Below are 22,443 nucleotides of genomic sequence, written 5' to 3' on the forward strand. Positions count from 1 at the left end.
GCACCACAACCAGGAAATTATTTCATACTAAAAATTGTTTTTGCCACATATATATTGAACCTTAACTCAAATTTGTGTAGACCCAGACCATGTTTATTCTCTTTTGTTTTGCTTTAATTATTCCTTTCAAAACCCAGTTGTGCTTATTTGCTTGTTGGGTCCTTTTTGAAAAACGTATTCTTGATGTTTAGTGCATTTTATCAGCCTCAGCAGTTTCCATCCATAACTGAAGTGGGCACAGGTAGCAGGTCCTCAAGAGCTTTCGCTTCACCTGGTAGCTCCCCTCAGGCCTACCGTTGGCTGGCACCGCTGTGGGACATGGCTGTGGTGACACTCTGAGCCATTTGTGGCATGAACATTTTCTCCTGTCTGCAGGCTTTGCTGTTTCGTTTCTCTTCCAAGGATACAGGAGCACTCTTGAGGTGTGGTCACTCAGGGGGTGGCCCTGCCACTGTCCCTCTCACCTCAGTGTGTTCCAGCAGTTGGGCTGGATTGCATCTGCAAGATGTGGAGGCAGCTGGCTTAAGCCGGAGGTGGTACTAGTAAGCAGCTCATTACTTAGATGCTTCCTATTATGAAAACAGGAGAGGTTTAAAGTGTATTGCACAAACTGGGGAAGCCTTTTTTTTTTTTACTCAGGTGAGAGTGCAAACCTTAAATGTAGCTGCCATTTTTTTGCTCCTTGGTGGCAGCCTGCAGGACGATGGCTACTTTATGTGCTTTGTTTTTTCTGTACAGATCTCTGTGTGGAGCTAGCTGGTGATGGTTTCTTGTTGAGAGCCACAGCCGAGTCGGAATGGCCCCTGGCATTTTGCCAATAGTATTGGTTGAGAGGTGAGCCGTTAAGATGATGCTGGATTGATTCAATTGTATATTAGACCTTTACTGTCCGGTAATAGGATGGCTCTTGCTGCATCGGACGCCCGCTACTTTGGAGTTCCCGTTGAGTCCTCGCGGGGTTCCGAGAGTGAGTGCGCGCAGAGCCCGGGAGAGGGAGTTCCGGTTGGTGTGTGGTGTGTTCCTGAAGGAGCGGCCTGGGTGGCGTTCGGGAGAGTTCCCGGGGAGTGTGTGTGGAGTGTGCTGGTGGAGTTCAGAAATAAAGTTTGTTCCTGCTTGAGTGGCTCGTGATTTGTGCCCGGCCAGACTGCGGCAGTTTCTGACTCTGAGTGGCTTGAGTGTTTGCTGATGAGGGAGACAGGGAAGGTGGACAGATCCAGAGATACTGGCCTTGGTAGCCAGGGTGCGATCCCTGGTCCAGGAGGGGCACATGTGAGCATCTTGGATTGGAGCGATAGAGCTCATTTTGAGTATTAATTTGGAAGTCAGGAAAATGAGGCTCTCCCGTCCACCTCACTTGTGACTGTGGCCCGCCATGCTGGGTTTGTCTTGCTGGGCTCATGCATCCACTACATGGGCTCATCAGAATACACTCTCTCATGAATGTGAATCTTGAGAGACTCGTCTCTTGCATGTGGCCGGGGTCCATTCACTTGTCCTGCATTTGGCCTGGTATGTTCTGAAAGCTACAGCTGCAGTGCTTATAGGTGGTCCTGTCCTTTCCTTGTCTGGTGATAGACAACGGTGTACATTGCCGTGAGTCTGCTGCGGCACAGGGTGATGCTTTGTGCTGTGGCACCCTTGTGTGATGGGCAAGCATCTTCCAGACTCCGTGCTGACTGATGTGACCAGCACCCGTTCCTGTGGCATCTCCAGCCTCATGCTCTTGCTGTTCCAGTGGGTGTTTATTCATCACCTTGACAGTGAGTGGTCACTTGTGCTTGGGAGTGTGATGCGCACTGGTGTCATACCCCCATCAGAGAACCCTAGTGCTAGTGCAGTGTCAGCTGCCGCTTCCTCTGAGGATATCAGACACATATGACTGCTTTAGCAGCTGTTGGGAGATTTCCTTCAGGCTGTCTGGAGTGAGAAGGGCCCATGGTTGAGTCGGCAGCATAGCTTCTGTGTGCCAGCCATGTTTGTCGTCTCCAGTGAGGGGAGGGAACGGTCATCAGGGTGGGGCTCGGGCTCCTGTTCGGTGGTGGGCTGCAGAGAGAGGGCCGGGAACAAGCATGAGGCTGCGTAGAAGGTCTGTCTGTTCACCAGCAGAGCAGCTGGACCCGCAGCAACAGAAAGCCTGGCCACTGGCCTCTGCAGATGTCTCTCCACAAGATAGGTGGGCCATGGGGCCAGGGCCTGGCCCCTGGGGAGGAGGCAGGGACAGCAGGAGGCGCCTTCCCCTGCTGCCAAGTTGCTGAACAGAGGCTATCACGCAACAGCACCTGTTCAGTGGCTTTTGTGGCTGCTTTGCTGTGTGACATGCCATAAGTGACTCCTTAAAAATGTACAGTTCAGTTGTTTTAGCATGTTCGGAGTATGCAGGCAGCACTGTCATTTAGAACATTCCCACCACCTGAAGAGAAACTCCATGCCTTTCCTCGCAGCCTCCCTCGGTCTTCCAATTCCCCACTGTCTGTCTCCGTGGGTTTGTCTGTCTCCGTGGGTTTGTCTGTTCTGGGAATTGAACATGAATGGGGTCCTGCGGTACACGTCTGTTCTCTTGTGCTTGCTGTCACTGGGTGTCACACATCGAGGTCGCTCATATTGTAGCAGGTGTGAGATCTTTGTTCCTCCTTAGGGATGAATGACAGTCCCCTGCCTCGGTGTCCATCCGTCTGTTATTGGACACTTGGGTGGTTTCCACATGTTTATATGCATCAAATTGCTTAGTAGAGGAGCAAGAAAATTTTGTTAATGTGTGTGTGTGTGTGTGTGTGTGTGTGTGTGTGCTGTTTCTTCCTGATTTGAGGAAGGATCCAGCATTTGGTCTGTAGCTAAACCCTCTGAGTGTCAACATGTTAGTGCCTAGAAAAGACTTGTTAGCAAAATGAGTCGGAGGTGTTTTTCAGCCCTGTGCGGAGGGCATCAAGGCGTCTGCTGGAGTCAGTGGTGCCACATCCCAGTGTGGAGCTGCCAGTGGCACCCAGATGCTTCCCTCTGCCCAGGTGAGCTGGGTCAGTTCATGGCCTGCACGTCTCTTGGGTGTGGACTGCCTGCTACATGTCTGCAGCTGTTCTGCTGTGTAAGGAGGCTCATTGTGGCTAGAGTGTGACCAGTCTGTAGCAACACTAAGGGGGTAGAGCATGGGATATGTGAAGTTGAACATGTGTTAGGACGGGTAGCCAGTTTTTGACACATCTGCAGGTGCTGAGGCCTGAGCTTGATGGTGGTTGACACCACACTGTTATGGTCTAAGTTCTGGCTCTGCCATATACTGCCTGCTGGGCTTCTTGGCTTATAGGTGGGCCTCGATTTTCTCATCTGTGAAACAGGAATAAAGGTAATACGTGCACCATGAGGTATAAGTGCACACAGGAGAACCGTGCCCATCCTGAATGAGCACTGTACCAGTGGTGCTTTCACTGTTAGTGGTCTTGGTTTGAGCAACACAGGGACATTATACGTCCAGGCTGCCTGAATCTGAGAGATGGCTACTGATCCTGCCTGCTGGGATTGAATACCCTCACTTGTTTGGTGGGTGTGGTGCAGGAAAAGTAGGGCCGAGCTGCAGAGGAGTGCTTTGGGGAACAGAAGGGCCTGCTCTTGCACTGTGTCCTGCTTGGGCTGTCCTGGGCCTGTGCTTGCAGGGTGCACTACTGGACCTCGTTCCCTGTTGGGTCAGCTGTGTGACCTCGAATCTCAGGGTCATGATAGGAGCTGTTCCTTTGCCCATCAAAGGCCTCGGGGCTGTACTGTGTGTTTACAGCTGTGAGTTTTATCACGTGTGCTGAGTGCTCGGCTGTTTGCTTGCTGAGCCTGTGTAGCTGTCTGATGCTCAGACATCTCCTGTGAATGTCATCACAGTGGCCCAGTAGGTGGCCTGGTGACAATGGCTGGCAGTATGCCCCATGGGAATGCCATTCTGTGCACATCCCCCAATGAGCTGAGTGCTCTGGCACCCGCAGCATTATGTTTGTACTGTATATAGACATCTGCCTGAGTGGGTCACGCTGATTCGTGAGGACTCTACATTTAGGACTGACAGCAATTGAAAAGCCTGGCCTTCTTTTCTTCTCTTGTCTTTTTTTGGAAGGGGTAGCTTTATTTTCCAAAGAGAAATAGATTATTCTTTTAGTTACACAGTGGCACTTGACTGCTGCCACGAAACATTGGGCTGAGTCCTTCATTCCTGACAAAGCTGGAGGCTGAGACACCCAGGGGCTTTCTGTACAGGAAGCTGGCAGAAATCAGTCCCCAGTCTCATGGGCTCTTGTGCGTCAGAGGTAACCAGCTGGCCGATGGGCCTTGGCTCCCATTACTGGACGGACACTGGAAGCATCTAGGGTCTCCTCTGTGTCTGTTGTGGAGTAGACGTACCTGTGAGCACAGTGGCTTAGAGTTGAATGAAAGTCTCTTCCCTGGATCCTTCTTATAAAGTGACATATCAGAACACTTCTCAGAAAGGAACATGGCCCTGTGCCCAGTGTGTGGTGTTCCTTCCATCTGATGTGCCTGAGCAGTGTGTGGAGGGCAGGTGTCTGCACTGTCCTTTGTCTTGGGACAGGGCAGCTCACTGAGAGCTGGGCCTGTGCTGTGGTGAGAGCCAGATAGTTCCCAGCAAGCCTCCTGTAGTGTTGTCGTAGTGTGCCCCAGACCCTCTCTTCTGAGCCTTGTCACATTTTGTATTTGTGATTGTGAATTTTGGCAAAAAACCTGGTTACTAAATTCGTGGGTAATAGAAAGCCAGGACAGAAAGCAGGTAAATTGGTTAACAAATTCAGCATCCAAATCCATCTTCAAAGAACCAAATCTTTCAACATGGAATTTACATGTAAGACTTATGTAAGTGTAAGATATAGGAGCTGGGCCTGAAAAGCCCCCTTAGAATAGAAAGAAGGTTCTGCTACACTGTGGTCCCCTCAGGCATCAGCAGGTGATGAGGCCCCTTGAGGGGCTGAGGCCTGTAGGATGCAGTGTCAGGAGGAGTGCTTGCTTCCGCTGACATTCTGTGGACAGCGAGGCTGTGAGATTCTGTAGGGCACATGCCATTTGTGGAATTTTACATGTGCATTTTGGGGACAGCTGTATAGCGTGCACAAAAATAAATGAGAAATAATGCATTGTAGAAATAGGTGTCAACATGTGTGATTCGGGTTGTGACTACCGCTCTGCAGCCTGGAGTTGAGCCATCTCGGGGTCAGCGGGAGGGCCAGGTGGTTGAGGCTCATCCCTTGCCATGGTCTTGGGATCGTCCCCTGGTGGCCTTGCTGGCTCTTGACAAGACCCTGCCCTGGTGTTAGCTGTTCTAGCTCTCCAGGCAAGACTCCCTGTGCTGTGCTGCAGCCTGCAGCCACGCCCTCTCTTGGTGTGAGCCAGGCTTGTGCTCACTGGAGAAGGCTCAGGAAATGCAAGAAGCTGGAGAGAAACGAAGCCCTTAGAAGCCCGTTCAGAGATGTGTTGAGTCACCTGCTTTTCCATTATTGTTTTACAAGCACTTCCTGTGACGAGAAATATCTTAATCTGAATTTTAAAACTCTTGCTCAGATGGAGGTGCATGGTCTGTCTACTTTGATCTGTAGTTCTTTAATTACAGGTTGATTATGTTTTTGGTTTCCATTATTTGTATATTCTTAAGAATTACTTCTTTTTTTCTGTTGCTTTTTTATTGCTGTGTATTTTCACATTTGTTTTATTGAGGTATAGTTACAAAAAAATGCACACCTTCTGGGTATACAGGTAGGTGAGTGTCAGCTGCTGCAGCTGAGATGCAGAACATATCCACCACCCCACCAAGTTCCTTCCCAGCCCCGTCCCCTGCAGCTGCCATCAGTCCCACGTTAATTTTGTGAAGCTCTCGTCTAAGTGGAGTCACGCATGGTCTGGAGCTCTGTCAGCACTGGCTGTGTCTGGAGATGTGCGTGTGTTGCCCAGAGTGTCCACCTTCCACTGCACCCTGCGATTGGGAGAAAGCCTCTGAGTGTGTGTGAGCCTTTTGGGACCCAGTTCTTCCTGGTGATCAGGAAGCCCTCAGAGTGACTGTAGGGCTCAGGCTCCTCCAGTGCTGATGGGACACGTGGCGTTTCTTCTCACGTGCTCCATGGTGGTGGCAAGAAGCTGCGGGGCTTTAGTTTGCATTCCCTGACCACTAATGATATGTTGAGCGTTTTTGTATTTTTATTGACCATTTTTACGTCTTTCTTTTTTTTCCACCGATACCTTATGAACTTCCTATTCATATTTTTGCCGTTTTTGTTTTATGGATTTTTTTCTATGCCAGGGATTACACTTGCTGTGCAAGCACTCTGCCACTGAGCCACACTCCCAGCCCTTTAATTTGAGAGAAGGCCTCACTAAGTTGCTCTGGCCCCAGGCTTGGGACCTTCTGCCTCGACCTGGGAGTTGCTTGGATCAAGGGTGCATGCCCTCTGTCCGGTTGTGCCAGTGTTTTATGGGGTTATTCATTATAGCATTAAGATGGAATTGTGTGTGCGCCTGCTAGTGGTATCTGAAAGGGTTTTTCTTAGTCTGTTGTTACCTTGCTCTTTCCATGGTGTCTGCTTTGTTTTGTTTGATCGTTGGTCCTGGGGATTGAACCTGAGGGAGCTTAACCACTGAGCCCTTTTTATTTTTTATCTTGAGATAGGGTCTCACTAAGTTGCTGATCCTCCTACCTCAGCCTCCTGTGTTGTTGGTGTGACCACAGGTGTGACCACCACACCTGGCTCAGTGGTGCATGCATTTTGACATTCTTTATTAGATGGAACCTACTTTACAATGTTCTGCCCAGTAAATCTTTATCTACTTCAAGGCCACAGAGATTTTCTTCTGTTTTATACTAGAAGTTATATAATAGCTAGCTAGACTGTCAGGATGGTTTTAGTAGCTTGTGATCAAATTAAATGGTACTCATCAAGTACTTAGAACAAAAAAATGTAAAATGTCATTTTTTAAAAAGCAACTGGAATAACTCCCCCTCCCCTTTATTTTAGATCAGCTGGGGGTCCTTCTGGCCGGAGTGGACATCGGATGGTGGCATGGAAAAGACAGTTAATCCTTTTTGGTGGATTCCACGAGAGTACAAGGTTGGTACCAACAGCAGAAGTCTTTCCTGGAGCATTTAGGGGCAGACCTTTTACCATTTTGAGTAAACATGGAAAATACTGCTCTCTGAAAGCAGGGCCAGCTCTCTGGGCACATACAGCTTGGCAATCATGCAGGGCAGCTGGGGAATGAGTTGGCAGTGCCCTGATTACCTGCTGTGTGCAGGGCAAGATTAGCCAGCCCTTCCTTTTTGTTTCCAGGTTATAAATCAAGTTTTGCAGTGGTTTTAACTTGTATCCATTTTAAAATCAGAACATTTTTTAAAACTATGTGTTATCTTGTTTGAAATGATCTAAGATGTATTTCAGACCTACAGAAAAGCAGTGATGCTCTAGGAGATGTGGTTTGACTTCCAAATGCCAACCCTCTGCATTTGCTTGGGAGCATTGCTCTTGCTCTTAGCTGACCTGCAGCATAGAAGTCCATTACTGACATCACCCAGCATGAGTAGGTTGTCTGTCCTCTGTGGGAGGCGTAAGTCTGAGTGGCAGCCAGCAGACCGTGGCCCATCCTCACAGCTGTGGTGTGCAGGGGAGTGACCCGCCTGGCACCTGCATTCTCATGCAGGATTTGTCACTTTACACATGTTCTCGAGCCACCTTGCTCTTTCCATTCCAAGGAAGAATGGTTACTTCTGACCAGGGAAGATCCTCTCCTTTGCCTCTTGTTGAATGCTGTGTCACGCAGAGCTGGAGAGCAATGTCCTGTTCTGTGACAGTTACCTAGTGACAGCAAGTCTCCTCATTCCCCTTCCAAGTTCTGTCTATGGGCTGTCTTTCGGTGCGATGTCCCTGGGCATTGAGCCAGGTGGGGCCCCAGGCTGTTCCTCGTGCCTTGCCTAGGTTGTGGACACGGACTCTGCTTCTGTCCTTGAGTTCTGGGGATGCTGTGCCCCCTCATTCACACCCCTCCCTTTCAGTCCAGGGTCTCGCCCCAGTTCTTGCCAAGCTGTGGATAGCTCCATCCTCGTGATTCAGTCAGACACCACAACTCAATGTTGGTGTTATAGTCGCACAGAATAACCTAATGTAATTATCTGGGAGATTGCCATTTTGTCAGTGGGTAGAGGAAATGTGGTATGACTTTCAGGTTAAGTTAATCTGCTTCTGTGGGCTGGCATCATTTCTAGTTTCCAAATGCAAACTCAGATGTTTGCAGTCCTTTGTATGAGTTTACGTGTGGAGCAGACAGATAACTTAGTTCAGCTTTAATTTAAATCAGGTGCACTTCTCAGTGACCTGTGTCCTCCGTGGTCCCAATATGATGGCCTGTGTTCCTCTGTTCCACCCAGGGATTACATCTACTACAATGACGTGCATTCCTTCAACCTGGATACCTTTGTGTGGAGCAAGCTGTCCCCGTCAGGAACCGGGCCCACGCCCAGGTCAGGCTGCCAGATGTCCGTCACTCCCCAGGGCAGCATAGTCATCTATGGGGGCTATTCGAAGCAGGTGAGACCTGGTGTGCAGGAAGTAGAGGAATTTCGGTCTGCTGTGTGTCAATGTCACCAGTAATGGAAGCTTCTAAATGAGAGGATGACATTTGTTTAATATAAACAACTCTGTTGAATTTGAAATGGATAGACATAACGTCAGTCTCTTTGTCTTACCTACATTGAGATTTTTAAGTCCTTTTGATGGTCTAGTCTGAATCGTCCTAGAACACTGCAGTGTGACTAATTCTTTTGAGGTCTTTCTCCCTAAGGCCTAGAGACTGACAACCATGTGGTATTCTGTCGTAGAACAGGCGGTGCTCGTTGATCTTCCTAGGGATCCCCCCTGACAGACTTTTATTCTTATATCTGCAAGCGGCACCAGCAGCACGTTCTTAGGCATGTGCACTGGAGTCCTGGTCTGTGGCGTGTGCTCCTGGGGCTGTGGGCTGTCCTCTGCCAGCAGCAGAGTTTCTCCTGCCCTGCTGCTTGTCTGCATGGGGCCAGCCTCAACAGGTAGTGAATCACATGGCTGTTTTAAGTCCTTTGCTTTTGGAGATTCTGAAATGCACGGTGAACTTGCAGACTGCACAGCAACTACGTGCATGCCCACACAGGCCCTGGGCTGTCTGTTCTACTGAGCTGGTTTGGCCAGGGGTCTGTTCACACTCTGTACCCACCTATCAGTCATCTTCTACATCATTCACAGGAAAGTGCAAACGCTGATGAGTGCACACCATCAAGTAGAGATCGTTGGTGCTTTGTGACTGCAAGGCCACCTGCGTGTGTGATAGATGTGTGTGTGGTATGTCCCACCCTCATCCTGCCAGGCTCTCCTGTACCCCTTGCCTCCCCCAGAGGCACGTGCTGAGCTTCTTCTCATTGCTAGATGTGCCTGTTGTGCAGTGTTCAGGTCATTGCCCCCACACCTCTGTTTCCATTGTGTTGATGGACTCCTGTGCTGTTCTCAGTCAACTGTGTGTGACATTGCATGAGCACTTTGATGCAATGTTTGTTTTTTTTTTTTTTTTGTACCAGGGATTGAACCCAGGCGCGCATAAATACTGAGCCACATCACATTCCCCAGCCCTTTTTAAAAATATTTTGTGACAGGGTCTTGCTAAGTTGCCTAGGGCCTTACTGAGTTGCTCAGTGCTGAGGCTGGCCTGAAACTGGCGATCCTCCTGCTTCAGCCTCCCAAGCTGCAGGATTATAAGTGTGCGCCACCACGCCTGGCAATGTTTTAGTTTCTCTTAAGAAGTACCAGGGAGGGAACCTTCTGGGTCCCTGAGTGGAGCTGGGCTTGCAGGTTATACCCAAACCGCCTGACAGTTCTGTTGTTCTGCCTTCCTGGCACCACTTTCCTGTGGGTCCTGCAGCGTCCTCTGCACTCATGGCTCTCTGTTTTCGCCGCATTCCTCTGACCCTGCTGCTGTGTGCCTCTCGTGAGCTTGTTGGTGTCCCTATGTCTTCCCTGCAACCGGCTCCCCACCAGGGCTTCCTCTGCCCATGAAGCTTCACTGTGGTTTAAGAGGCAGGCCCTGTTCTGCCAAGGAGCAGAAGCTCTGCCTTGATGAAGTCTAGTTTGTTGTGCTTTAAGGTCTTTGCTCTCCGTACCTCAGAAGACCTGTCTACCTTCAGTGAGGGAGAGCCTCTCGTGTTTCGTGAACTTGGTAGTTCAGCTGTTGTGTTTTGTTCTGCCATTGACTTGCCCCATCTATGGAGTGTGAAGGTGCTGAGTCCACATGTGTCCTGTGGGGGTCAGCTCTTCCACACCGTCTGTCCAGAGGGCTTTCCCTTGGGATGCCTGGGGACCCCTGCCGTGGGCTCACCCCCTTCTCCTCCTCCATTGTTTGGTCAGCCCTGTGGGGCCACCCATGCCTCCTGACTGTTCCTGCCTAGCACATCTTAGGGTGGGCAGCTGAGGTGTCTAGCCCTTGTCCTTTCAAACTCGTTTTGGCTGTTCTAGGTTCTTTGCGTGTCCACATGAATTTTAGCATCAGCTTGTCAGTTTCTACTTAAAAAGCAAGAAGGCACCCTCCTGCCCGCCTGTTAGGAATGGTGACAAGGGTCGCTCTAGTCCGGAGGCTAACATCTGGGATGCTGACATCTCCGAGTCTGCAGCTGTTGCATGTGGATGGTCTCCATGCTTATTTTGGTTTTCTTTAATTTCAATAGCGTTTGTGGTTCTCAGTCATACATGTCTTTTGTTACTTTATCGATGCTGTTGTGATGGGAGATCTTGAAATCAGACTTCCCAATTGTTCTCTGTTAGTGCCTGAAAACATCTTATCCTCTGTGTGCTTATTCCGTGATGTGAGAACTCACCAGACTTGCTATTTTCAGTAGTTCCAGATGCACTGAGATCATGTGAACATTCACATAATGTGCAGGGGACAGCTGTCCTGCTCTTCCTGACTGCTAACCCGTTCCCTTGTGTCTGAGGCAGGGCCTCCGGTGGCATTGGGTGAGGTGTGTGTGGTGGCCCTCCTAGCACTGTCCTCATCTGGCAGGGACAGCACCAGAGGTCTTCACAGATGTCCTTCAGGGTCCAGCTTCTGGCCTCCTGTCTGCTGGGGCCCTTCATCGTGGTGGGTGTCTGGTTTTGTTAAGTGCACTTCCTGTGTTTTAATGGTCATGTACCTGTTCTTCGTTCATTTGTCCACGGGCCACCTTGATTAACTTCCTGTTGTTAAACTAGCCTCATGTTTCTGTCATAGCCCAGTCTGGTACAGGTGTGTCTGTCCTCCCCATGTGCCTGAATTTGCTGCTATCCTGTGAAGGATCTTTGTGTCTGTGTTCATGAGGGTGCGTGTCTGTCACTCTGTCTTTGTGGTGCTTTTGACAGGTGTTGGAGTCCTCTTCTTGCTGTGCAGTGAGTTAGTCAGTTGGGGTCCACCTAATGCCTTCCTAACACGATAGGATCTGTCTTGACGAGAGATAAAACTTCTAAGATGATAAAGACCCAGCAGGCAGACAAGTGTGCAAGCAGCAGCCATCCCTTAGTGTGCCTTTGGGGTCGAGGGTCCATAGGGGGTCTTCCTGTTAAAGAGACTGGGAGGGCTTCCTAAGGCTCTGCAGCCTGTGAGCCAGCCTGGAAGAGGAGGTGCCAGGAGACCCTGGACAGGGAGGGTAGCGGTGGTACTTGGAAACAGCTTTGGTACTTCGTGATCTGCCTCCATGGACATGTGGACAGCCAAGGACAGGCCTGCTGAAGGCAATGCCCTTCTTCTTGTCTAATATGGACCTCAGGTGTGTCTGCCTGGGGTTTGGGAGAAAAGATCTCCCTCGAGAGAGCAGCAGGATACCAAAATGTCACTGGTATTGGAGTTTCTGGATGGCCGGGGGCATAAGCAGGCATTGGGGTCGTGTGACCCTAGAGGATGCATGTGACCTCAGCCAAGAAAAGTCCTGACTTCCTGAGGCCTGTGACCCCCAGCTCTGGGTGACGGGGCTCTGCCACTGTCCTAGGAGATGCTGGCTCCCGTGCTGCAGGGGACACAGGTGATCCCAATCACCTCCTGGCACACCCAGCTGCACGGCCCTGACCTGTCTGCCCTGTTCTTAGCAGCAAAGCAGGGAGTGCTTGCTGGGAAAGAGGTGGGAAGAGCATCTCTGCCTTCTGGCTTCGTTGCTCATGTGGTCACTGGGCTCTGTCCCTATCGTAGAAATGGTCTCAGGTGCACTCAGGACGCCGTCCTGTGGGAAGGAAAGAGGACAAGGTCTTGTCTAGTGTGGACAGCGGGGCAGTAGGGATCCTCAGCTGCAAGGGTTGGGACTGAGTTGCCAGAGAGGAGGCGTGGGTGCATGCTGGCTCCAGAAGTCACCCTAATGTGGCGTCCCCTGAGAGCCTGTTGGCTGGATGGGAGGACAGGTCTTTGCTCAAGCAGTATTTAAAATGGAACTGGGAGACAGAGTTCTTGGATGTTCTTTCAGTCCTGCTGACTAGACATGGAGCTGGGCTTTCCAGGTTTGGGAAGAAGCTGTTTTGGCAGCAGCCTTTTCAAACAGTGCACCTGCGTGGCAGTTGTCCACATGGCAGGCCACTGCTCATCATCACCCTCCCTCATCATGTGCTCCTCCCTCAGTCCCAGTCCTATAGAGTGATCGCTCACTCACCAGCTGGGTGTCTCCCCTTGGCCTCGCTCGCCCACCTCTCATTGCTAAGGGGCCTCAGCCGCCTGCACATGTGCGGCCCTCTGAGAGAGACATGGGACTGGCCTGAACTGCCTAGCCTGGTGAAGGTGATTGAGCAGCCACTTGGGCGCCCTGACAAGCAGGCCACAGTTGCAAGGGTAGCTGGGGCCCTTAGAAGGAATGGCCTCCTTGGTTTTATATCTATAGACATCTGTGCAGGCCGCCCTGGTTGAGGTCACACTCGTGTCCCAGGAAGCTCTGCTGTCATTGTGCCTGGTTTTTAAAAATTACCACCGCATTTTGAAAGTCCAGGGGTCAGGATAAGGTTCTGATGACTGTCGTAGAATTGCAGTGGTGTGCAGGCCGGGGTCTGGAAGGCAGCTGCGTCTCTGCCTTCAGAAAGAGCTGGGTGTTTGTGCAGTAGCTGCCCATGGTGATCGGGGTGGTTGGATGGTGGGCAAGTCGTCAGCAGTGCCACACAGCAGCCTCTGGTCCAGGCACTGGTGCCCGCTGTACTTCCCAGCTCCGCCTGTAGGTCCCGTGCTCAGCTCTTCTCCCATCAGGCCCTGAACCCTAGTGCTTTCTCAGTCTTGGACCTTGTCCTTTTCTGCTGTGGCCCGCTGGTTCTGATGTGCCTGTTGGGACTGGCTGAAGTGGCCTGTGGAAAGCAGGTTCCTCCAGGGAGCACGTCCCTTTGCCCTCCTCACATTGCTTTGCACCTCACATTTGGTGGTGGCTGTCTCTGTGGAGCCCAGGAAGCCCGCGTCACTCTGGTCCCCGGGAACGGTGTTCTGCCTGCTGTGTTGTGGCTCTTCTCCCCCTAGCAACACCCATGTTGTGATGCTCTTGATGGCTCTCCAGGGACCTGGTCCAAGGGCCCTGGGGTGGTCAGCTGAGTGAGCTGAGGCTGCAGACAAAGGTGGACAGTGGGCAGTGGAGCCCTGTTAGGGATGTGTCATGTGTAGCTACTCCTTTCCCTGACTTCCTGGTTCGGCTGATCTGAACTCTGCTGTCTTGGCCAGACTAGATGATGACAGAGATAGTGGAACTGTGTAAACTAGTATTGTGGCCTCTCCCTCAGGTGCCACTGCATCCCCTGATGCTGAGTGCACAGGGTAGGTGGCCTGTGAAACTCACTCAGGTTCCTGTTCCCTGGCTTTAGCGCCATTTCTTCCCCAGCTGCTGTGAAGGGCTGGTCTTCAAGAAAAGCAGGCCCTGCCAGAGCTCTTTGTTTCCTGGATGGCCGTTCAGCACTTCACATGTTCCTACAGAGCTTGGTTACTTGCTAGTACTGTGAGACTACCCTCGTGGAACAAGCCACACAACTGACAGCTGCTATGGCCAGCGTGATGGGACTGTTTGAGGTGTGCCCAGCTTGAGGGCTGTGGTGGCTGCACTCGATGCCGTAGGTGGCCTCACCCAATTCCTTTTCCTTTTACAGAGAGTCAAGAAAGATGTGGACAGAGGTACCCAGCACTCAGACATGTTCCTGCTAAAGCCTGAGGATGGGGGAGAAGGTACTGCTCTGCTCGCAGGAGCTGGCTTGGCTTCACTGTGGTTTGAGAGGCAGGCCCTGTTGGGCTATGGGCAGAGGCAAAGGCCACCTCCCTCTTGTGGATGTAGGGGTGGCAGTGAGCTCCTCGCACACAGCTCAGAGCTGGGCTGGGCCACCCTGCCCAGGAAGGCTGTGGTGCCTGGTCTGACTGAGTGGGGACCTGTCAAGGGCCCAGTGCCGTTCAGTCACCCATGTCCCTTCCACGCCTGACACCTGAGGTGCTTTGAGATAACTATGAATGGACTTTCTAGGCAGTTTTGGGTGCATACATTCTTGGGATCCCGAAGGTGCAGAGCCAGGTGTGTAGGAGGTGTGGGGTGAGAGGCCAGGGCAAAGGTGCTGTTGCTTTGCAATCGTTTCTTGGCATTTTAAGGAACTTTTGTTCTTGTTCAAGATCAAGTGAATGACAACGGGAGGTGGAGTTCTGGAATGCTCCTGAAGTATTCCCCTCCTGAGAGGCGGGAAATCCCGTATCTTCCAGAAGAGATGGAGTGACCACCTTCCAGGCCGTAGCCCTGCGTCTTGGGAGAGAGCTAGGTGGGGTCTGAGGCCTGGGTTCTGGTGCCAGGGCTGCCTCCATGTGACAGTGTCCTCTGACCTCCTTGGAGGAAAAAAATGAGGGGATTGCCGCGCACAGTAGCTTTACTTGTTCCTGCCCTAGAATTCTTCAGCCTCAGGACTGTCCTGCACCACATACTTCTCAGGTGGCCACAGTGTCCTGCACTTGCAGGTGAGGGTGTTTGCTCCTCCAGCGAGCTCCTTATATACCAGGGCACTTGGACCTGAAGGCTGGACTCTGCTCACTGCTCAACCCCAGTGAGAGAGACTGGAAAGTCCTGCCTGCCTGTGCGTGTGCACTGGTGGTGTAGCTCTATACCTTCTGGTTGTGATGAGTTGGCCGTGGCCCACGAGTAGTGGGCCCAGAGTCCCACTTGTGGGGTGTGTCCACAGCCATGTCCAACACTACCCAGTGGAATGTCTGCTGTTACTTTTTAGTTCTTTAGGGGAAAGTGTCTACTCTTTTTTCTGGAAGGGGTGGACTTTGCCTCACACTTTACACAGACCAGGTTTTGAGAGCTCACACCCATGAGGCACCTGCCAAGGCAATGCAAGGCAGACGTCACCAGCAGGAAGAGGCACCAACCTGGGGTCTAGTGTGTGCCAGGCAGAGGTTCAGTGTTGTCTGGCCCCTTGTGGGGCTGTGCCCCCCCAGCCGCCCACAGGGACCTGCTGGATGTGGACTTTCTGGAGACCCTCCTAGGACCTGGGCAGCCCTCCTGAGCTCCGCTTCTGTGCCCCTACGCTCCCCGCACTGGCCACTAGGTGGCAATGTGAGGAGGGCCCGTGAAGAGTCACACAGCTGGGCCTGAGGAAGGACAGAGCCCCAGGGTGGAACTGTGTCCTGTTCTGCTTCTGCAAAGGGAGCCTCACAGTGAGGCGCGGCCATTTGCCTGCACCGACCAGCACTGGGCGCCAGGGCTCCCCAGCCTCCTGTGTCTCTTGCCCTGCTTACCTTCTTTGTTCTCTATTGACAGGCAAATGGACATGGACCCGGATCAGCCCTTCAGGGGTCAAGCCCACTCCAAGGTCTGGCTTTTCGGTGGCCATGACCCCGAATCATCAGGTGCTACTCTTTGGGGGAGTCTTTGACAAGGAAGAGGAAGAGAGCCTGGAAGGCATGTTCTTCAACGACCTGTACTTCTACGATGCTGCCAGGAGCCGCTGGTTCCTGGGACAGCTGAAGGTGTGAGCTCTGGCATGGAGCGCCCAGGCAGGCAGGCAGGCAGGCTGCAGCTGTGGTGGCCAGAGCCCACCCTCACACCTCAGTGCCTCTTCCTCCCCACAGAGCACCTGTGTACCCTCCCAAAGGGAATATCCTGCTTCCACACGCATCCCAGCTGACCAGGCTTGGGGCTCTGGCCTGGTGCCCACTGGCACAACCTTGCTGTCCTGGCCTTGATTTAGAGCCAGAAGCTGCCCAGGCCACCGTCTGATGAGGGCACTTGTGGTCCTCTGCAACAGCCTGTGTGTCTGCTGCCCAGGCTTGTCCCTGGTTTCCCATCACCCTCTCTGCTCTCCTTATCAGAGCAGCTGCTGCCCAAGGCTGCCCGAGACTGGCAGAACAATGGTGGCAGTCCCAGAAGGGGACTTGCAGGCAGCCCCACCGTCTGCGTAAGCACATCAGCATCTTGCCCCACATGCCCACTGCAGTGCATCCGCCAGCCACAGAGGCACACTGCTGTCACAGGGCCTGGCGGAGTGAGTGGCACATGCGGTTCTGCACGTGGGGCCTCTGCTGGGTGGAGAGCTTCCTGCCCAGACCCCGGGGCTGGTTAGTCTTGTCCTCACTGTTTGGTCTCAGGCCCCCGGTGCTCCTCGGTGAGACTCTCAGCAGTGTCCCTATGGTGAGCTGAGTACCTAGAGCGTGGCTTTGCCCTGGGTTGGCCTGTGGGGAGTGATGCTGGAACTTCTGAACACAACATGGCAGCAGACATCATCTCGGGAGGATGCATTCTCTGAGGAAATGACCACCACCCCTTAGCAAAAGGGTCCAGGCAGGCTGCAGTGAGGTCTAAGAGGCCAGCGGCAGGGCAGATGGTCGTCCTGCGGAAGAGGGCCCAAAGGAAAGCTGCATGGGAGTGTTGGGACTGCAGGTTCTGCTTCCCACACGGCACCTGTCGCTCAGCAGGTTTTGTTGACCCACTCATCACTCTGCTGGCCCTGGTGGGCTTTCCCCAGGCTACCTTCAGGGCTCTAGGAGCCAGGGCACTGCCGGGGTTCTGCCTGGTGGCCTTCTGTGAACATACCACATTGCCTGCCCACTGTCTCTGCTGCCTGAGAATACAGGGATGTCTGTGGTGTCCTGCACTTTGTCCCTACAAGTCCTTTGTGGTGTGTTGGGGGGCAGGGCCGCCCCTGCTCTGCTGCTCAGGTCAGGCACTCTGCTCTCATTCCCTTGTCAGGGCCCCAAGTCGGAGAAGAGGAAGCGAAGGCGGGCCAGAGCAGAGGGCCATGAAGGTGCCAGGGAATTGGAGCGTGGGGCAGCCAGTGCCCCCGAGCCCCTGGAGGTGGTCAAAGAGGTGGTGGCCGAGGATGGGACCATGGTCACCATTAAACAAGTGCTCACAGCCCCAGGCTCAGCAAGCTGCCCGCCCCCAGAGGAGGAGGATGGGGCTGTGGAGGCTGGCCCCAGGGTGGAGCCCTGTCCACGCTCCAGTGCCATGCTGGCCGTTAAGCATGGGCTGCTGTATGTCTACGGGGGTATGTTTGAAGCCGGTGACCGCCAGGTGACTCTAAATGACCTGTATTGCCTCGACCTCCATAAGATGGAAGAGTGGAAGGTCTTGGTGGAGATGGATGCAGGTAAGCTGGGGGGGGGGTCTTTACCTGGAGTGCACACGCCAGCTGTTGGGCCGGCTGTCTCCAGTGCACCTGCCCCCATCACCATATCTGCCCTGGGCCAGGAGCCTCGTGGGGATTTGGACTCTCGCCCCTGGCCAGGGTACCCTGAGAGCCTGCCTGGGTGTGGGCCGCAGAGGGCACTGGACACCAGCCCTGGACAAAACTTCTGTGGGTGCACCTAGTGGTTCTGCTGGAACTCAGCCGAACAGACCCTCCTGTGTCCCCGAGCTCCCAAGTGTTCAGCCTGTGGCCCTGTCTCTGTTACCCAAACTGCCTTGGCCCCGTGAGTCCTCAGGTCCCCGTTTCCCCTCAGACTGCCATGGGACCCAACTCATTTTTACGAAGACTCGAGACAGAATGCGGGGCTCCGTGTCTGGGGAGCACCAGATCACACCCTGCTGCTGTCTCCCGAGGACCAGCTATCACTCAGCAGGCCACGTCCATGGAGGGAGTGGTGTCTGCTCGTCCTCTGTGTCCCCTGTCTCTCCGCTCTGAAGTCCAGGGAGATGCTGTCTCTTTTCTGCTGGCCCTGGGTGTCCAGGACAGGGGAGTTGGGTTTCATGTCACAGTTGTGGATAAGAAAATGGAGTCCTGTGAGTTGGCCAGCTCCTGCGTGCAGTTTTTCCTGACACCCCAGGCTTCAGTGAGTCTCTGTTCTTTTTGTTTTTGAAGAAACTCAGGAATGGCTGGAAGATACGGACTCAGAGGAGGATAGCAGCTCGGCTGAGGGTGCTGAGGGGGGAGATGAGGACCAGGACGAGGACAGCGGGGAGGAGACCGGCGAGGAAGAGGAAGGTGAGATTCTCCCTGGGATCGGCCTTTGTTCTGTGCTCTTGAGGAAGCCTCAGGTAAACAGCGCCCGTGTGGCTTCGAGCTCACTGTTGAGGGCAGTACTGCTGCAGCCTCTGCAGCCGCACGTGACGGCTGTCTTCTGCATTGCTTGCCCAGGCTCCCACAGCTGAGTGTTTCCACCCCTTCTCCTGGATGGAGCAGTGGCATGGACCATCCACCTGGGACTGAGCAGTACTGGCTGGAACTCACCTGGGACAACCTGGGGCCTGACACTCTGGAGAAGAAAGTGCTGGAGGTTAACTGAGGGTAGCTGAGGCCCTTTAGCATCACCAGGTGTCATTTAAAATAAATTGAGTGTGAACTAGGCCTACAGTCCTGTTCTTCAGCCTGGAGCGTCTCGCAGTCTGGCCAGGCCTCTGCCTTCCTGTGGGTTCTACCAGGTGGGTGGAGTGGCTGCCTGCGTGCGGGGTGAGGCCACACAGAAAGGGTGAGACATGAGTTTGAGGGACCCCAGCCAGCCTGTTTCTGTTCCAATAAACCCAGACTAGGTGTTCTTTGAGGGGGTTTTCCTTCTGCACAAGGGGACACCAATGTTCTATGACCCCATATCGTCACACTGGAGTCTTCAGTACCTGGCAGTCGATGAAGCAGCCATGGTGCTCATGTGGTCGTAGTGCCTTCAGCATGGAGGGCCTGCTGCCAGGCCAGTCCTTCCTGCTGCGCAGCCTCCTCATGGGTCTTGGGAGAGAGCTCCAGATGCCAGCGGGCCCACCATCAGCCTTCTCGGGGAGCAGGCGGAGGAGGCCCNCCCCCCCCGCCTTTCCTCCCTGGGCGCCGGCTATTTGCAGAGTGACAGCAAGGAAGGGAAGCCAAGAGCAAGGACTCCACGCCTCTGTGGCCTGCCTGCCCAGCACCACTGCCCTGGAGCGGGTGGGGCCTCGGGCCAGCATGGTGGCCAGTGCCTGCTCTGGGGCTGGAGACCAGGCTTCCTGTGTCTGGTTGAGTTGTGAGTTGGGCTTTGACTTCACACTGGTGCAGTTTTTCCCTTTCATCCAAATGTCTTTACGGTGACGTGCAGGCCTGGTGGTTTCTGTAGTGCGGCATAACTCTGTCACCCGTTTGTCACCCTAGAGTTAACCAAGAGGTAGGCTCAAGCACAGAGTTCTGATGGGAAAGGGTGGGGCCCAGCTTGGCTGGAAACAGCCCCCTTTTCCATCGTCTTCTCGTGCTGAGTCTGCACCACGGAGATCAGGGTGGTCTTCGGGCAGGGCACCTCACACCCATGAGGAGGAGCTCCAGCCAGCACGTCTACAGCAGGGTCACTCTGCAGCGGGTTTGTGGGGCTCCTTGTTCTTGTCTTCTGAGGGCAGCTGAGCTGGCCATATAGGTCATGCTGTTAAGATGAGCTTGAGGGGTTGGTTGGGCTGAATTGAATAAAACGGAAGGGAACCACCAGCTAAGCTTGGAAATCTGATCATTGAAAGTTTGGTTTTGATTTGGCTTTTTAGATGTGACAGTAGTGTTTATTCAGTTTGACATTTTTTTTTCTCTCTGAATCAGTACAAGCAAGAACTTTGGGTAGTTGATCCTTAGAAATACTTCAAGGGAGCTGAGTATGGTGGCCACATCTGTAATCCCAACCACTTGGGAGACTGAGGCAGGAGGTTTGCAAGTTTGAGGCCAGCCTCAATAATAGAAGGCCCTGTTTCAAAATAAAAGGGGATGAGGGTGCAGCTCATTGGTGGAGTGCCCAGTTCAATCCCTAGTACTGCAAACATTAATAAGAAAACCTTTAAGGGACCAAAGGCTGGAAGCCTCCCCCCTGAGGTTAATAGCTAGCTCCTGTCAGTTTCAGGTGACTAAATGAGAGCCACACGGAAAGCCTTCTCAAGTATGCTGTAATGGGGTGTTGGAACCAGGTGATGGCTTGATGAGAGGAATTTGCCTGAGGAGGGGATGTCTGTTCTCTCCCATGGAAGGAGAGGTCAGGCGCCGGCCACCACTGCAGTCTGCACCTGAGTCTGTGCCGCAGGACCTTTTGCCGTAGGCACTTCTGCCTCAGCAGGCGTCCTCGTCCAGCTGCGCCTGGTCACTGAGGTCTGACTATGGCATCCTCAAGGACACAGCAGTCACTGGGGAAAGTGGAAGCACCAGCAGTACAACAGGTGGCATGGTTGGTGCAGGGACCAGGGTGGTGGCTTCCCAAGCCCAGCTGAGCCCATCGGTCCTCTTGTCTTCGCCCTGAGGGCCCCTCTAAGCCCCCAAGGCTGCAGACCCCCCAGGGGCTGGCAGTGCCACAGGGGTAGGAAGCAGGAAGACCAGGGTTGTCGTGGAAGAGCTGCTGAGCTGGGAGCACCAGGCCTCTAACTGAAGAGACACACGCATGGAGGTTTGGTGATGTTAAAATAGGGTTTCAAGGTACTGCCTGCCCTGGTTGGCTTTGTCCTCTGCTTACAGAGGTGGCCCATGCTGTGGCCATGTCACCTATTGGTGCTTCAGAGACCAGGGCATCCTGCATCTTGTCAGCCCATGGAGAGGTGAGCCGGGCTCGCTGCCTAGAGGAGGACACAGAAAACGCCAGGGAGGGCCGTTGGTGTTCACAGCCCAGCCCCTCCCCAGGCTTCTCCTCTCAACAAGGGCTCCTCCAAGCCACAAGGAGCGCGGCTGTTGGGTAACAGAAGCACAGTCCTTGAACGGGCATTGGTGTTTGTCCAGCCTTTGGCAATAGAAGGACCTTCAGTAAAGACACCAGTTTATAAAGAGGTGAAACAAGTTTTCCACAGTTTCAAGTGACATTTATTTCTAAAAGGAGCAAACTTTTCCTTTAATTTTGATAGTGCTCCTTGATTTCAGTGGTAAAATACATAGCAGTGGTATGATTTAAACAGTACATTCATTAGAGAAGGTTTGTTTCCATTTTGTAATTAACCAGGCCGTTTCCAGCTAAAAAACAAGAGGCCACTCTAACTGGCTGCTCCATGGAGAACCCAGTGCCCAGCAGACGTTACCTTTGGCTATATGTGTGGGGGTGCAGTAAGCAAGGGGTTTACCTGCGCCAGGGAAAGAACTGAATAAAAAAAATGCAGATTAAGACGGTTCTAGGTCAGAGTTCACAAAAAGGCATCTACACTGCGGCCAGCAGTTTCACATCTGCAGCAAGGGTCAGTGGCCGCGCAAGGCTCACCACGCCATGTGGGTCAGGGGCAGCTCAGTAGAAAGGTGGGATAGCCTTTCAGGGTCAGGCACTCCCAGCCCCCAGGGAGCTTCTGTCTGCAGGCTGGGTGGACAGCACTTGGCCCCAATGGTTGCCCACAGCCTGTGGCATGCAGGCTGCATCTGCTGGGGTGTGGCATGCTCCAGAGGGTGGGTCTTACACAGGGACCTGCATGCAAATAGCTGGGGACTCCTGGGCACTTGGCCTCAGATGGAGGGACTGATAGAGGGTGCCCTGCATACCACACCACCCTACTGTGCCTTCACACCTGTCTCCTCCCTCCAGCCTAAGTCCACATCTGAGGAGCCACCCTGGGCAGTGGAGATCAGCCCTCCTTGCTGACCAGCAGCCGCTAAATGGACTCAGCTGTGGAAGGGTCATTTGTGAATGAGGGGTGGCTGGACAGTATGAAGTGGATGGCATTCTAGAGAGGGAGACAACCCTTTGGTGTGAGTGACATTGGCGGGCGAGGTTGAGCACAGTGCCCCGTGGACAGCCTTCACCTGTTACATCCCGCCACACGGAGGGCTGCAGGGCGTGCCTCCGGCCTCCGTGTGATCTGAACTTCATCCCAGGTGAGGCAAGGCCACCAGAGCAGGCAGAACGTGGTGTGCTCCTGGTGCTCCTGCAGGGAAGATGAGCAGCATCCAGCGGAGACCCTGCCTTAGCCACCATGGGGTCTAGGAGGCTTTCCTGGTTTGGGCTGCAACTGTCACCAAGCAGTGGTGGCAGCTAGAGGCGCATGTCCCCATGTGGCGCTGGGTGCAGACCTGAGGGAGCCCACTGGAACCTGCAGCCAAGGTGGGATGTTGG

At 53.3% G+C, this 22,443-nt stretch overlaps 1 protein-coding gene across 11 annotated transcripts in view; it reads left to right on the forward strand.

The window, feature by feature from the left end:
• The window catches only part of Klhdc4 (kelch domain containing 4), a 41,054-nt gene extending 22,272 nt beyond the window's left edge, over positions 1–18,782 (forward strand). For 9 of the 11 annotated variants that reach the window (XM_048792613.1, XM_048792609.1, XM_015495980.2 and 6 more), the window contains 7 exons: positions 6,987–7,079; positions 8,390–8,549; positions 14,109–14,184; positions 15,758–15,966; positions 17,186–17,585; positions 18,297–18,419; positions 18,573–18,782. In XM_048792613.1, the coding sequence (XP_048648570.1) occupies positions 6,987–7,079; positions 8,390–8,549; positions 14,109–14,184; positions 15,758–15,966; positions 17,186–17,585; positions 18,297–18,419; positions 18,573–18,586 (1,075 nt within the window). In that variant the 3' untranslated portion in view covers positions 18,587–18,782. Of the gene's footprint in view, positions 1–738; positions 835–6,986; positions 7,080–8,389; positions 8,550–14,108; positions 14,185–15,757; positions 15,967–17,185; positions 17,586–18,296; positions 18,420–18,572 lie in introns of all 11 variants that reach the window. The other 2 variants (XM_048792615.1, XM_048792612.1) reach the window with 2 other exon arrangements.
• The last annotated feature ends 3,661 nt before the right edge of the window (positions 18,783–22,443 follow it).

Source organism: Marmota marmota, unplaced genomic scaffold (genome assembly GCF_001458135.2).
Source record: "Marmota marmota marmota unplaced genomic scaffold, marMar, whole genome shotgun sequence".
NCBI lineage: Eukaryota > Metazoa > Chordata > Mammalia > Rodentia > Sciuridae > Marmota > Marmota marmota.